Here is a 16701-nt window from a genome sequence, read left to right on the forward strand (position 1 = left end):
GGCTAAAGAACGGTGATGGATCAAACCCAGATCTTTTGACTGGGTGTGAGTGTTTGATTGGTTTGGATGCTCCGTCCATCACCACCCCCTTTTGTACCGCTTTGGCCGCCATAAGTGTGGCAGGGTATGATCAGACGTGAGTCCCTTGCTCACTTTGCCACTGGATTCAAGCAAGCCGGGCTAAAGACGGCTGTAATGCCAGAAACCGGTCCTCGGAAGCTTGTTTCCGGTCCAGGGTAGGCAGGGCTTGGCAGTTCGGGCTGGACTGTTCCCATGAGGCACAGGTTCAGACTGATTTGCATATAGCCATGTCTGAACTGGGGTGGCAGAGTGGGCTAAAGAACAGTGATGGATCAAACCCAGATCTTTTGACTTGGTGTGAGTGTTTGATCGGTTCGGATGCTCCGTCCATCACCACCCCCTTTTGTACCGCTTTGGCCGCCATAAGTGTGGTAGGGTATGATCAGAAGTGAGTCCCTTGCTGACTTTGCCACTGGATTCAAGCAAGCCGGGCTGAAGACGGCTGTAATGCCAGAAAACGGTCCTCGAAAGCTTGTTTCCGGTCGAGGGAAGGCAGGGCTTGACAGTTCGGGCTGGACTGTTCCCATGAGGCACAGGGTCAGACTGATTTGCATATAGCCATGTCTGAACTGGGGTGGCAGAGTGGGCTAAAGAACGGTGATGGATCAAACCCAGATCTTTTGACTGGGTGTGAGTGTTTGATTGGTTCGGATGTTCCGTCCGTCACCACCCCCTTTTGTACCGCTTTGGCCGCCATAAGTGTGGCAGGGTATGCTCAGACGTGAGTCCCTTGCTCACTTTGCCACTGGATTCAAGCAAGCCGGGCTGAAGACGGCTGTAATGCCAGAAACCGGTCCTTGGAAGCTTGTTTCCGGTTCAGTGAAGGCAGGGCTTGGCAGTTCGGGCTGGACAGTTCCCATGAGGCACAGGGTCAGACTGATTTGCATATAGCCATGTTTGAACTGGGGTGGCAGAGTGGGCTAAAGAACGGTGATGGATCAAACCCAGATCTTATGACTGGGTGTGAGTGTTTGATTGGTTCGGATGTTCCGTCCATCACCACCCCCTTTTGTACCGCTTTGGCCGCCATAAGTGTGGCAGGGTATGCTCAGACGTGAGTCCCTTGATCACTTTGCCACTGGATTCAAGCAAGCCGGGCTGAAGACGGCTGTAATGCCAGAAACCGGTCCTTGGAAGCTTGTTTCCGGTCCAGGGAAGGCAGGGCTTGGCAGTTCGGGCTGGACAGTTCCCATGAGGCACAGGGTTAGACTGATTTGCATATAGCCATGTCTGAACTTGGGTGGCAGAGTGGGCTAAAGAACGGCGATGGATCAAACCCAGATCTTTTGACTGGGCGTGAGTGTTTGATTGGTTCGGATGTTCCGTCCATCACCACCCCCTTTTGTACTGCTTTGGCCGCCATAAGTGTGGCAGGGTATGCTCAGACGTGAGTCCCTTGCTCACTTTGCCACTGGATTCAAGCAAGCCGGGCTGAAGACGGCTGTAATGCCAGAAACCTGTCCTTGGAAGCTTGTTTCCGGTCCAGGGAAGGCAGGGCTTGGCAGTTCGGGCTGGACAGTTCCCATGAGGCACAGGGTCAGACTGATTTGCATATAGCCATGTCTGAACTGGGGTGGCAGAGTGGGCTAAAGAACGGTGATGGATCAAACCCAGATCTTTTGACTGGGTGTGAGTGTTTGATTGGTTCGGATGTTCCGTCCATCACCACCCCCTTTTGTACTGCTTTGGCCGCCATAAGTGTGGCAGGGTATGCTCAGACGTGAGTCCCTTGCTCACTTTGCCACTGGATTCAAGCAAGGCGGGCTGAAGACGGCTGTAATGCCAGAAACCGGTCCTCGGAAGCTTGTTTCCGGTCCAGGGAAGGCAGGGCTTGGCAGTTCGAGCTGGACTGTTCCCATGAGGCACAGGGTCAGACTGATTTGCATATAGCCATGTCTGAACTGGGGTGGCAGAGTGGGCTAAAGAACGGTGATGGATCAAACCCAGATCTTTTGACTGGGTGTGAGTGTTTGATTGGTTCGGATGTTCCGTCCATCACCAGCCCCTTTTGTACTGCTTTGGCCGCCATAAGTGTGGCAGGGTATGCTCAGACGTGAGTCCCTTGCTCACTTTGCCACTGGATTCAAGCAAGCTGGGCTGAAGACGGCTGTAATGCCAGAAACCGGTCCTCAGAAGCTTGTTTCCGGTCCAGGGAAGGCAGGGCTTGGCAGTTCGAGCTGGACTGTTCCCATGAGGCACAGGGTCTGACTGATTTGCATATAGCCATGTCTGAACTGGGGTGGCAGAGTGGGCTAAAGAACGGTGATGGATCAAACCCAGATCTTTTGACTGGATGTGAGTTTTTGATTGGTGCGGATGCTCCGTCCATCACCACCCCATTTTGTACCGCTTTGGCCGCCATAAGTGTGGCAGGGTATGCTCAGACGTGAGTCCCTTGCTCACTTTGCCACTGGATTCAAGCAAGCTGGGCTGAAGACGGCTGTAATGCCAGAAAACGGTCCTCGGAAGCTTGTTTCCGGTCCAGGGAAGGCAGGGCTTGGCAGTTCGGGATGGACTGTTCCCATGAGGCACAGGGTCAGATTGATTTGCATATAGCCATGTCTGAACTGGGGTGGCAGAGTGGGCTAAAGAACGGTGATGGATCAAACCCAGATCTTTTGACTGGGTGTGAGTGTTTGATTGGTTCGGATGCGCCGTCCATCACCACCCCTTTTGTACTGCTTTGGCCGCCATAAGTGTGGCAGGGTATGCTCAGACGTGAGTCCCTTGCTCACTTTGCCACTGGATTCAAGCAAGCCGGGCTGAAGACGGCTGTAATGCCAGAAACCGGTCCTCGGAAGCTTGTTTCCGGTCCAGGGAAGGCAGGGCTTGGCAGTTCGGGCTGGACAGTTCCCATGAGGCAGAGGGTCAGACTGATTTGCATATAGCCATGTCTGAACTGGGGTGGCAGAGTGGGCTAAAGAAGGGTGATGGATCAAACCCAGATCTTTTGACTGGGTGTGAGTGCTTGATTGGTTCGGATGCTACGTCCATCACCACCCCCTTTTGTACCGCTTTGGCCGCCATAAGTGTGGCAGGGTATGCTCAGACGTGAGTCCCTTGCTCACTTTGCCACTGGATTCAAGCAAGCCGGGCTGAAGACGGCTGTAATGCCAGAAACCGGTCCTTGGAAGCTTGTTTCCGGTCCAGGGAAGGCAGGGCTTGGCAGTTCGGGCTGGACAGTTCCCATGAGGCACAGGGTCAGACTGATTTGCATATAGCCATGTCTGAACTGGGGTGGCAGAGTGGGCTAAAGAACGGTGATGGATCAAACCCAGATCTTTTGACTGGGTGTGAGTGTTTGATTGGTTCGGATGTTCCGTCCATCACCACCCCCTTTTGTACCGCTTTGGCCGCCATAAGTGTGGCAGGGTATGCTCAGACGTGAGTCCCTTGCTCACTTTGCCACTGGATTCAAGCAAGCCGGGTTGAAGACGGCTGTAATGCCAGAAACCGGTCCTTGGAAGCTTGTTTCCGGTCCAGGGAAGGCAGGGCTTGGCAGTTCGGGCTGGACAGTTCCCATGAGGCACAGGGTCAGACTGATTTGCATATAGCCATGTCTGAACTGGGGTGGCAGAGTGGGCTAAAGAACGGTGATGGATCAAACCCAGATCTTTTGACTGGGTGTGAGTGTTTGATTGGTTCGGATGTTCCGTCCATCACCACCCCCTTTTGTACTGCTTTGGCCGCCATAAGTGTGGCAGGGTATGCTCAGACGTGAGTCCCTTGCTCACTTTGCCACTGGATTCAAGCAATCCGGGCTGAAGACGGCTGTAATGCCAGAAACCGGTCCTCGGAAGCTTGTTTCCGGTTCAGGGAAGGCAGGGCTTGGCAGTTCGAGCTGGACTGTTCCCATGAGGCCCAGGGTCAGACTGATTTGCATATAGCCATGTCTGAACTGGGGTGGCAGAGTGTGCTAAAGAACGGTGATGGGTCAAACCCAGATCTTTTGACTGGGTGTGAGTGTTTGATTGGTTCGGATGTTCCGTCCATCACCACCCCCTTTTGTACTGCTTTGGCCGCCATAAGTGTGGCAGGGTATGCTCAGACGTGAGTCCCTTGCTCACTTTGCCACTGGATTCAAGCAAGCTGGGCTGAAGACGGCTGTAATGCCAGAAACCGGTCCTCGGAAGCTTGTTTCCGGTCCAGGGAAGGCAGGGCTTGGCAGTTCGAGCTGGACTGTTCCCATGAGGCACAGGGTCAGACTGATTTGCATATAGCCATGTCTGAACTGGGGTGGCAGAGTGGGCTAAAGAACGGTGATGGATCAAACCCAGATCTTTTGACTGGATGTGAGTTTTTGATTGATGCGGATACTCCGTCCATCACCACCCGATTTTGTACCGCTTTGGCCGCCATAAGTGTGGCAGGGTATGCTCAGACCTGAGTCCCTTGCTCACTTTGCCACTGGATTCAAGCAAGCTGGGCTGAAGACGGCTGTAATGCCAGAAACCGGTCCTCGGAAGCTTGTTTCCGGTCCAGGGAAGGCAGGGCTTGGCAGTTCGAGCTGGACTGTTCCCATGAGGCACAGGGTCAGATTGATTGGCATATAGCCATGTCTGAACTGGGGTGGCAGAGTGGGCTAAAGAACGGTGATGGATCAAACCCAAATCTTTTGACTGGGTGTGAGTGTTTGATTGGTTCGGATGCGCCGTCCATCACCACCCCCTTTTGTACTGCTTTGGCCGCCATAAGTGTGGCAGGGTATGCTCAGACGTGAGTCCCTTGCTCACTTTGCCACTGGATTCAAGCAAGCCGGGCTGAAGACGGCTGTAATGCCAGAAACCGGTCCTCGGAAGCTTGTTTCCGGTCCAGGGAAGGCAGAGCTTGGCAGTTCGGGCTGGACAGTTCCCATGAGGCACAGGGTCAGACTGATTTGCATATAGCCATGTCTGAACTGGGGTGGCAGAGTGGGCTAAAGAAGGGTGATGGATCAACCCCAGATCTTTTGACTGGGTGTGAGTGTTTGATTGGTTCGGATGCTACGTCCATCACCACCCCCTTTTGTACCGCTTTGGCCGCCATAAGTGTGGCAGGGTATGCTCAGACGTGAGTCCCTTGCTCACTTTGCCACTGGATTCAAGCAAGCCGGGCTGAAGATGGCTGTAATGCCAGAAACCGGTTCTCTGAAGCTTGTTTCCGGTCCAGGGAAGGCAGGGCTTGGCAGTTCGGGCTGGACTGTTCCCATGAGGCACAGGGTCAGACTGATTTGCATATAGCCATGTCTGAACTGGGGTGGCAGAGTGGGCTAAAGAACGGTCATGGATCAAACCCAGATCTTTTGACAGGGTGTGAGTGTTTGATTGGTTCGGATGCTCCGTCCATCACCACCCCCTTTTGTACCACTTTTGCCGCCATAAGTGTGGCAGGGTATGCTCAGACGTGAGTCCCTTGTTCACTTTGCCACTGGATTCAAGCAAGCCGGGTTGAAGATGGCTGTAATGCCAGAAAACAGTCCTCGGAAGCTTGTTTCCGGTCCAGGGAAGGCAGGGCTTGGCAGTTCCGGCTGGACTGTTCCCATGAGGCACAGGGTCAGACTGATTTGCATATAGCCATGTCTGAAGTGGGGTGGCAGAGTGGGCTAAAGAACAGTGATGGATCAAACCCAGATCTTTTGACTGGGTGTGAGTGTTTGATTGGTTCGGATGCTCCGTCCATCACCACCCCCTTTTGTACCGCTTTGGCCGCCATAAGTGTGGCAGGGTATGCTCAGACGTGAGTCCCTTGCTCACGTTGCCACTGGATTCAAGCCAGCCGGGCTGAAGACGGCTGTAATGCCAGAAAACGGTCCTCGGAAGTTTGTTTCCGGTCCAGGGAAGGCAGGGCTTGGCAGTTCGGGCTGGACTGTTCCCATGAGGCACAGGGTCAGACTGATTTGCATATAGCCATGTCTGAACTGGGGTGGAAGAGTGGGCTAAAGAACGGTGATGGATCAAACCCAGATCTTTTGACTGGGTGTGAGTGTTTGATTGGTTCGGATGCTCCGTCCGGATCACTGAAATAATATCGACTGTCATAATATCGAGATGTCAAAATATCGAGAGTAAAAAATATAGACTGTCAAAATAACGTTTTTTTAATGTCTTAAAAGTAATTTTAAAGTAATATAATAATAAATAAAATTAATTTTAACCTATTTAAAATACTTAAATAAACATAACATTAAAAAATAAATAATATAACTTTAAAATAGTAATTTATTTTGAATACATATATATATATATATATATATATATATACATATATATATATATATATATATATATATATATACATATTATTAACAAAACATATACAATATTTTTACCGTCGGATAGCAAGAGGTTTAAATGTACTGTAACAACTCCAGTGAGTGCAACAGAAGGGAAAGCGTTGGATAGCGTAGGGGTAACAATTACTATTCCCACTCCAGAGAGTGCAACAGTAGGGAAAGCGTAGGATAGCGTAGGCGTAAAAATTACTATTCCCACTCCAGAGAGTGCAACAGTAGGGAAAACGTTGGATAGCGTAGGGGTTAAAATTACTATTCCCACTTCAGAGAGTGCAACAATAGGGAAAGAGTTGGATAGCTTAGGGGTAATAATTACTATTCCCACTCCAGTGAGTGCAACAGTAGGGAAAACATTGGATAGCGTAGGGGTTAAAATTACTATTCCCACTCCAGAGAGTGCAACAGTAGGGAAAGAGTTGGATAGCGTAGGGGTAAAAATTACTATTCCCACTCCAGAGAGTGCAACAGTAGGAAAAGCATTGGATAGCGTAGGGGTTAAAATTACTATTCCAACTCCAGAGAGTGCAACAGTAGGGAAAGAGTTGGATAGCGTAGAGGTAAAAATTACCATTCCCACTCCAGAGAGTGCAACAGTAGGGAAAACGTTGGATAGCGTAGGGGTTAAAGTTACTATTCCCACTCCAGAGAGTGCAACAGTAGTGAAAGAGTTGGATAGCGTAGGGGTAAAAATTACTATTCCCACTCCAGCGAGTGCAACAGTAGGTAAAGCTATGGATAGTGTAGGGGTAAAAATTACTATTCCAACTCCAGAGAGTGCAACAGTTGGGAAAGCCTTGGATAGCGTAGGGGTTAAAATTACTATTCCAACTCCAGAGAGTGCAACAGTAGGGAAAGCGTTGGATAGCGTAGGGGTTAAAATTACTATTCCCACTCCAGCGAGTGCAACAGTAGGGAAAGCGTTGGATAGCGTAGGGGTAAAAATTACTATTCCAACTCCAGAGAGTACAACAGTAGGGAAAGCGTTGGATAGCGTAGGGGTAAAAATTACTATTCCCACTCCAGAGAGTGCAACAGTAGGGAAAGCGTTGGATAGCGTAGGGGTAAAAATTACTAGTCCCACTCCAGCAAGTGCAACAGTAGGGAAAGCGTTGGATAGCGTAGGGGTAAAAATTACTATTCCAACTCCAGAGAGTACAACAGTAGGGAAAGCGTTGGATAGCGTACGGGTAAAAATGACTATTCCCACTCCAGAGAGTGCAACAGTAGGGAAAGCGTTGGATAGCGTAGGGGTTAAAATTACTATTCCCACTCCAGAGAGTGCAACAGTAGGGGAAGCGTTGGATAGCGTAGTGGTTAAAATTACTATTCCAACTCCAGAGAGTGCAACAGTATGGAAAGAGTTGAATAGCGTAGGGGTAAAAATTACTATTCCCACTCCAGAGAGTTCAACAGTAGGGAAAGCGTTGGATAGCGTAGGGGTTAAAATTACTATTCCCACTCCAGAGCGTGCAACAGTAGGGAAAGAGTTGGATAGCGTAGGGGTAAAAATTACTATTCCCACTCCAGAGAGTGCAACAGTAGGAAAAGCGTTGGATAGCGTAGGGGTTAAAATTACTATTCCAACTCCAGAGAGTGCAACAGTAGGGAAAGAGTTGGATAGCGTAGAGGTAAAAATTACCATTCCCACTCCAGAGAGTGCAACAGTAGGGAAAACGTTGGATAGCGTAGGGGTTAAAGTTACTATTCCCACTCCAGAGAGTGCAACAGTAGTGAAAGAGTTGGATAGTGTAGGGGTAAAAATTACTATTCCCACTCCAGCGAGTGCAACAGTAGGGAAAGCTATGGATAGTGTAGGGGTAAAAATTACTATTCCAACTCCAGAGAGTGCAACAGTTGGGAAAGCCTTGGATAGCGTAGGGGTTAAAATTACTATTCCAACTCCAGAGAGTGCAACAGTAGGGAAAGCGTTGGATAGCTTAGGGGTTAAAATTACTATTCCCACTCCAGCGAGTGCAACAGTAGGGAAAGCGTTGGATAGCGTAGGGGTAAAAATTACTATTCCAACTCCAGAGGGTACAACAGTAGGGAAAGCGTTGGATAGCGTAGGGGTAAAAATTACTATTCCCACTCCAGAGAGTGCAACAGTAGGGAAAGCGTTGGATAGCGTAGGGGTAAAAATTACTAGTCCCACTCCAGCGAGTGCAACAGTAGGGAAAGCGTTGGATAGCGTAGGGGTAAAAATTACTATTCCAACTCCAGAGAGTACAACAGTAGGGAAAGCGTTGGATAGCGTAGGGGTAAAAATGACTATTCCCACTCCAGAGAGTGCAACAGTAGGGAAAGCGTTGGATAGCGTTGGGGTTAAAATTACTATTCCCACTCCAGAGAGTGCAACAGTAGGGGAAGCGTTGGATAGCGTAGTGGTTAAAATTACTATTCCAACTCCAGAGAGTGCAACAGTATGGAAAGCGTTGAATAGCGTAGGGGTAAAAATTACTATTCCCACTCCAGAGAGTTCAACAGTAGGGAAAGGGTTGGATAGCGTACGGGTTAAAATTACTATTCCAACTCCAGAGAGTTCAACAGTAGGGAAAGAGTTGGATAGCGTAGGGGTTAAAATTACTATTCCAACTTCAGAGAGTGCAATAGTAGGGAAAGTAAATACTTTATATATAAATATAAATAACGTAAATAGTAATACCAATTACAAATTAATTAAAATATTTAACAATTGGATAAAACATATCAAATAATTATTTATAAATACAAATTAAAATAATTTAATTATAAAAATTACCTACTATTACTAATTAATTAACTATTAACAATAAATGAATTTACAATTTAAAAATAAATCTGGTAATTTTAATTACCAATTATATTTTAATTAATTACCAATTAATTATTATTTATCAATTATTTCTAAATAAATATCAATAAATAAATTTACAAATTTAATTAATTATAATTAAATTACTTCCCATCCTATTCCCCTATAAACCCACAACCCGCTACAGAAAATACATTACTAAAATTAAAATATTTATCAATTAATCAATTATAATTAATTACCAATTATATTTTAATTAATTACCAATTAGTAATTATTTAACAATTAATTCTAACTAAATATCAATAAATAAATTAACATATTCAATTATTTATAATTAAATTACTTTCCACCCTATTCCCCTATAAACCCACAACCCACTACAGAAAATAAATTACTAAAATTAAAATATTTATCAATTAATCAATTATAATGAAATACCAATTATATTTTAATTAATTACCAATTAATAATTATTTAACAATTATTTCTAAATAGATATCAATAAATAAATTAACAAATTTAATTAATTATAATTAAATTACTTCCCACCCTATTCCCCTATAAACCCACAACCCGCTACACAAAATAAATTACTAAAATTAAAATATTTGCCAATTAATCAATTAGAATTAATTACCAATTATATTTTAATTAATTACCAATTAATAATTAATTAACAATTAATTCTAAATAAATATCAATAAATAAATTGACATGTTTAATTAATTATAATTAAATTACTTCCCACCCTATTCCCCTATAAACCCACAACCCGCTACAGATTTATATTACACAAACAATTAAAAATAATATTAACTTACCTTAAATTCGATATTTTTGTTGTCTATATTATGTCTAGTCGATATTATGTCCATTCTATATTTTTGATTCGATATTATGTCCATTCTATTCGATATTAATTTTTTCTAGTCAATATTTTGTTGTCTATATTATGTCTAGTCGATATTATGTCCATACTATATTTTTAACTCGATATTGTGTCTAGTCGATATTATGGACTCGATATTTTGACTCTATACCGCTCCGTCCATCACCATCCCCTTTTGTACCGCTTTGGCCGCCATAAGTGTGGCAGGGTATGCTCAGACGTGAGTCCCTTGATCACTTTGCCACTGGATTCAAGCAAGCCGGGCTGAAGACGGCTGTAATGCCAGAAACCGGTCCTCGGAACCTTGTTTCCGGTCCAGGGAAGGCAGGGCTTGGCAGTTCGGGCTGGACTGTTCCCATGAGGCACAGGGTCAGACTGATTTGCATATAGCCATGTCTGAACTGGGGTGGCAGAGTGGGCTAAAGAACGGTGATGGATCAAACCCAGATCTTTTGACTGGGTGTGAGTGTTTGATTGATTCGGATGCTCCGTCCATCACCACCCCCTTTTGTACAGGATTGTGCCTTGAGCAGATAGTCTTTGGTGGTTGTTTCCTGGTCCACCAAGTCCCAACATTTGCAGTTCTTTGGAGTAGCTACTCTTGGTTTCTTCTAAGGCTCTCAGGACTTCAGGACAGCACTTAAAGTCCAGGGCTCCCTCCAGCAGGGGCCATCAGTACAGTCAAGTCCAGCTCCACTTGCCACTGGTCAATACATGGGAATACTTCTTGTAGCTTGATGTCCCTTTAGCCACACACACGGTGAGCCAACTGGGGCTTCATAAGCTGGCTCTAAGTGGGAGCAGGTACAGCCCAGCAGGTATTCTCCTTTCTGAGGACCTGAGGGTTAGATGCCACATTTGCACAATTCACTTGTCAGTTGATGGTGGTGACTCCTGGTCACTTCTCAGCCAATGGGAACAATTGCCTCAAACATTGTGTTTGTCTTTCTGCAGGCTTACCCCCTATGTACTGCTCTCCAGGAAAATCAAAATGACTGAACCTTTTTGGTAATGGAGGAAGCTGGTCCTCAAAACATACCAAACCGGTTCAGTGACAAGCTCCCTCTCCTACTGGATTGAAGACAGGCTGGCTACATTTAACTCTGGTAGCAAAGAACCCTTATCTCCAGATTTAATTCTACAGTTAACTGTGAATGGGCAGGTATCAAGTTAATGAAGTATCTGATCCTTCTACAACTGCCTTTCCCGAGAGAGGTTGAGTTTCATACCTCACACCTAGGTTTTCCAGCTAAAAGGATCATGCCATTATGTATTCGCAGGGAGCAGTTTCCACACCTCATCAAGCAGAAAGCACTGAAAAGAGAAGCAGGTGCAGGCACACTATTGCTAATTAGACAACTGGATCTTTGGGAAGGCAAAGTCTAACTTTTAAATGTTACTTTTCCTTTATATTTATCAAAAATCAATCTTTACCATTGAACGGATTTGAAATAAATGTTAAAAAGAGTAGTTGAATGGACTCTGTAGGTTATTCCAAGCAATTGTTACCAAAAATAATACTTTAACTGTACTGTACTTTTTCTATGGTAACAGGTACATCACATTATAGTGAAAATACCCTTTGGGATCTAGTCACTGTAGGAGCATGCCATGCCTAATTTCTCACATGTTCCACTTTTAAACACTTGGCACCTTACATTGAGGCCTACAAGGCCTGCATGGGGATACTAACTTAATATTTAAAGGTAATGTCCCTCTCTGACAAAATGAAGGATATTTGGACAGGTATGACTGCAGGCTTAAAAGCTAGAAAATTCAGGCACAATTATAGGTCTGAAATCATTATTTTCTTATTAGCCTAGTGGAAGGCACATTATGTGCTACAGTCCGAAGGTAATATTTAACGCCTTAACTGCTTCGAACGTTCCGCACCAGTGCGGAACGGTCTAAAAAACGGGCGGGTCTGTGTCGGCCAACGGACGTGCGCAGCACCACCGAGGTAGTGCTCGCGACACGCGCAGCAAACGGGTTAAACTCCATACCATCAATGTATTTCCGGCACCATATACTATAACCTTACTGGACAGCTAAATATGCCAATATGGGTTTAGATAATTTTACCGTACTTTAGTGATCAGAACACAAACAGAGCAGACTGAGAAGCAGTATGCTGATGGGCAGAGCAAAAAAAACGGCAGGAACAGTCAGCAAAATAATGTAGTGACGGTGCAAAAAGAGGGATTTTCTTACAAATGTTTTCTAAATATTACACCGAAACAATATATGTGCCGCTCTGAGCAATTTTGCCACTGAAATGTCATTCAAAGAAAATATGCCATTCATAGTTTTCTTGTCACTTTATAGGGAAGAAAGCAGAAATAGATGTCACATGTAACAATGTAAAAGCATATTCACTTCTAGGAATTCAAGGAAACTTGTATCCTACATACCTTGTTTTCGGACGTCTTCCACAGCCCCAATCAATTCCTCTTTAAGGTCATGACTTTCTTTGGCAATCTGCTCTCCTTTTTCCAAAAAGTTCTGAGTTGCCTGCTCTACAGAAGCTGCTAGTACATGAGCTTTCTTCGATCTTCCTTTCTTTTTTCCAGACGGACCCTTGTTGCTTGTATTAACAAGTGTAGTCACCTGGAAAAAGGAGAATATTGTAAACATATTTAATATACACATACTATGTAATCAATTTCAAATTATACATATTTGGTTGATAGGATACCTTCAACTTCCCCATTAAATTGAACAATCCATAGATGAAATACAACCTCTTTTCATCAATGAATTTTTTTTATCTCCACTTTATTCTCCAGCCTGCTAAGTAGTTTCATCCATTGTAATCTTTAGCCACAAACTATTGAGACTTTTGAAGGCACCACAACATTATTCACAACATTTTACTCTCCAATTTAAGCCCTAGGAACTCGAGTAATTCAGATATGTGTAATAACTCCTGCTACAAGGTTTGTGACAAACACTACCCCCTTCCCCCCACGTTTTTCCCCAGGTAAATTTTAAAAAGTGAAACTCACTTATATTTAATAGGGGTGGTGCCTTGTACATACAAAACAATAAGCACCAAAATACAGGTTTTGCCACATTTTGAAGCTAAAACACAGAATAGGCAATAACAATTGCACCCAATAAATTATAAACGCCTCAGCTGCAGTTATCGGGTGTGATAAATATTGGACCTGACACTAAAGCATTATAGTAAACACATAGATCAATTGTGACTTACGTAACGTTAGTCAGATTGGTAAATACTTGCTGTTTCTTGGTTGTTCTATTTCAAGTGTAGTGGCAGCGCAGCCTATAGGGTATCTGCCAAGCCTTCAGGACTGGCTCTTATAAATCCACTCCACTTTGACACAGATTCTAGGAAACACTTATGTGATATACACATGGTCCTAAAGTACTTCACCAAGGCAAGTGATGTACTGGAGACTTCCTTTGTATCTGGGACCTTTCAAAATTCTAGGCCTATCTATCTCAGAGCCCAGGCTCCTAAAGGTGGCTTCTGAAACCTCTTGGAATCTACACTATACCAGTCTGAAATTCTGGAGGTTGTCGGTTCGGTTCAAAATCTTTATTCGATTCATACAATGAATCATAAAAGTACAAAGTTAAAAAAGCATGATACACAATTAAAATGAACCACTATAATTATACAAAAAAAAAAAAAAGGAATTAAAAACTTGTTTTTAAATAACCATTTGTCATTTGTCAGGATATAAGAAAACAATTGATAGTGGGACCCACATTTGTCCCCCAATATATTAGCAGGTAGTCTTACACACAATGATAATTATAAATTGGGAGGCCATCATACAGCATACAAACAAAGTCCCATGGCAGAATACAGGTCTATGGCTAATTTATCCATAGCGTTTCCTAATCTGAAATGATACTCTTATGAAGTTTAATATAGCACAACAAACTTCAACAGAAGATAGCGATAACAGATAGTCGTAACCTTCTTTATAGGTACATGGTTGCTGCCCCTTCAGGATGGGCTTAATGAATCTAATCCTTGGCTCCTGATATAAAGAACAGAAGAGGACAACATGTATAGTACTTTGGTTAACTCTGTTATTGCAAGGGCAAGGGGGCAGCCTCTCACACCAACCCCCTTGTTTAGGAAAGGCAAACAGAAAATGAAGGATATCTAGCCTAAACCTTGTGAGATAAAACCGCCATCGCTCATTAGTTATAAAAGTTAGATAGAACTGGTGCTGGAGGTTGACATGAACTGTTGCTTATCCCAAACATGGTGTGTTTAAAGATCTCCAATACCTTGCTTTTATTTTGGCTTTTATGTTCCCCTGGAGGTTGTCTTTTTCATAACAAGTGTCTGTCACTCAGCTTATAATTTGGAAAACTCTATTAGTTGAGCTTAGTGCAAAAGTTGGAATCTCCTTTAAGTTTTAGGTAGACCAGGAAGAGTTTTTCTAGTTAGATATTACAAAGAGGACACTTGAAACAACAACCACTGAAATATTTCCTAGCACCTATTCTTAGTTCAGTGTGACATCATTGAAAGACTTGATGATTAATACCAGGTCAATGACATCCTGCAGACATATCCTATTCAATTTTGGATGATGAAATTCACTCTTGCAGAAAAAGATGTTTACCTGGGTAGCCATCACAACCTTTACAAAACAGCACTTCTTCTAGTGGATAGTGGGAGTGGTGTACCAGGGCAAGTTATACCTCTTTGATATGTCCTGGAAGACCATAGAATGCTAATGACCCTTTTATATATTTGGGTTATTAGTTGTGCAGGATGGAAGGTCAGCATAAGTCATAGGTTCACAGTTGTCTCCTTACTGGGAACCAAGTACCGTATTGTAGCACAATGCTATCAGGGTAGAGGAGCAGAGCAGTGCAAGGACTACTCAGGGGAAATGGCGTAGGCTCAAGAAATGATTGTCCAATCAGTGTTCTTTTATTGGAAAATGAAAAGTACATTTATTGCGCACACACACTACTAAATGTTGTGCATCAAAGCAAAATGAGGCAGATGGCAATAACTTTGATGACATTCTTGAAACACATTTAACACCTGGTGGGTCATGATTCTATAACAACAAAACCCCTCATCTGTACCTGATGCAACAACATGAATGAAATGAAATGAAAAGACAATTTATAGAGCGCGATTGCTGCCCTGGGGCGTCCTAGCGCTAAGAAGAAATGGTGCTACCTACCAGACACAGTCGTCAGGGTGATTTAGTGATATGTAGTGAAGAGAAAAGTTTTAAGTTGTTTCCGAAAGGAAGGCAGATTGGGGTTAGACCTAAGTTGTATAGAAAGCGAGTTCCACAACTTGGCCGCGTTATAAGAAAACGACCTGCCCCCTGCTCTGGTTTTCCTAATTTGGGGAACCGTGGCCAGAAAGGCATGACTTGAGCGAAGCTGTTTGCTGGGGTGGTACGGGATGATCAAAGAGTGGTTAATCGCCGGGCCCGTCTGCCAATAGGCTTGATGAGAAATGCACATGGATTTAAAACTGATTCTTTCCCTAACCGGGAGCCAGTGCAGGCTCCTGAGCCCAGGCTTTGCTGACGTCCTGCGGGGCAGCTGAAGCAGCGTGCGTGCGGCGCATTTTTTAATCAGCTGCAGTTTCCGCAGAGTGTAATCGGGTGCACCTAAACACAGGACATTGCTGAAGTCCAACCGAGACTGGATCAGGCCTTGGATGACTATTTGCTTGGCTTCAAAAGGTAAAAGTGGAAGAACCTACTTCAGAAGCCTAAGAAGTCCAAAACAAGTGTCAGATAGCTTGGTTGCCTGGGTGTTGAAAGTCAGAGACTTATCCAGCCAAATGCCAAGACTTTTTATATTATCTTTAGGTGTGGGTGGCGTACCCAGGCTAGGGGGCCATACAGAGTCGATAGTCGGCGAGGCGGGAGGACCAAGGAGCATCAGCTCAGTTTTGTCTCTGTTCAACTTGAGACAGGATGCAGTCATCCAATTTTTTACTTCCTCCAGACAATTCATCAAGCCAATCTGTGCTGATTGACTGTTTTCCTGCGCAAGGGAGACCACTAGCTGGGTGTCGTCCGCATATGTTATGATCTTGATACCAGATGGGCGGACGATCTCAGCCAGCGGTCTCATGTATACATTGAATAACGCAGGGCTCAATGACGAGCCCTGCGGTACCCCGCAGCCCAAAGGTTTATTGGAGGACACAGTATCTCCCTCAAAGACCTGAAAGGTCCTGTTGCTCAGAAAGGATTTGAGCCAGATTGATGCAGGCCCTGATATTCCCAGGCTGAGAAGGCGATGTAGTATCGTATTGTGATTCACCGTGTCAAACGCGGCATTTAGATCAAGGAGGACCACTGCCACCGAGCCCCCCCGATCCAAGTTTCCCCTGGTTTCCTCGGTTACAGCAAGCAGGGCGGTTTCCGTCCCATGTCTGGGGCGGAACCCCGTCTGAGTGACATCCAGCAGATGGTTCCTCTCGAGTAACATCGTTAGATGTGTGTTAATATGTTTCTCGAGGATTTTGCTCACCCAGGGGTGGAGGGAAATGGGGCGGTAGTTGTTAAGATTGCTGGGATCTAAGTTCGTTTTCTTTCAAAAGCGCCCGCACCATAGCCTGTTTCCAGGAGGGCGGGACTATACCTGAGGACAGAGAGGCATTGAGTAAACTCATGATAGTTGGAAGTATGACGTGAA

General features: G+C 44.7%; 1 protein-coding gene across 1 annotated transcript in view; it reads right to left on the reverse strand.

Moving 5' to 3' along the window:
* CTNNA2 (catenin alpha 2) overlaps window positions 1–16701 on the reverse strand; it is a 2858593-nt gene that overhangs the window by 2139074 nt on the left and 702818 nt on the right. Inside the window, exon 3 of the mRNA XM_078679035.1 lies at window positions 12447–12642. Within this exon, the coding sequence (XP_078535161.1) occupies window positions 12447–12642 (196 nt within the window). The remainder of the gene's footprint in view (window positions 1–12446; window positions 12643–16701) is intronic.

Source organism: Lissotriton helveticus, chromosome 2_2 (assembly GCF_964261635.1).
Source record: "Lissotriton helveticus chromosome 2_2, aLisHel1.1, whole genome shotgun sequence".
Lineage (NCBI taxonomy): Eukaryota > Metazoa > Chordata > Amphibia > Caudata > Salamandridae > Lissotriton > Lissotriton helveticus.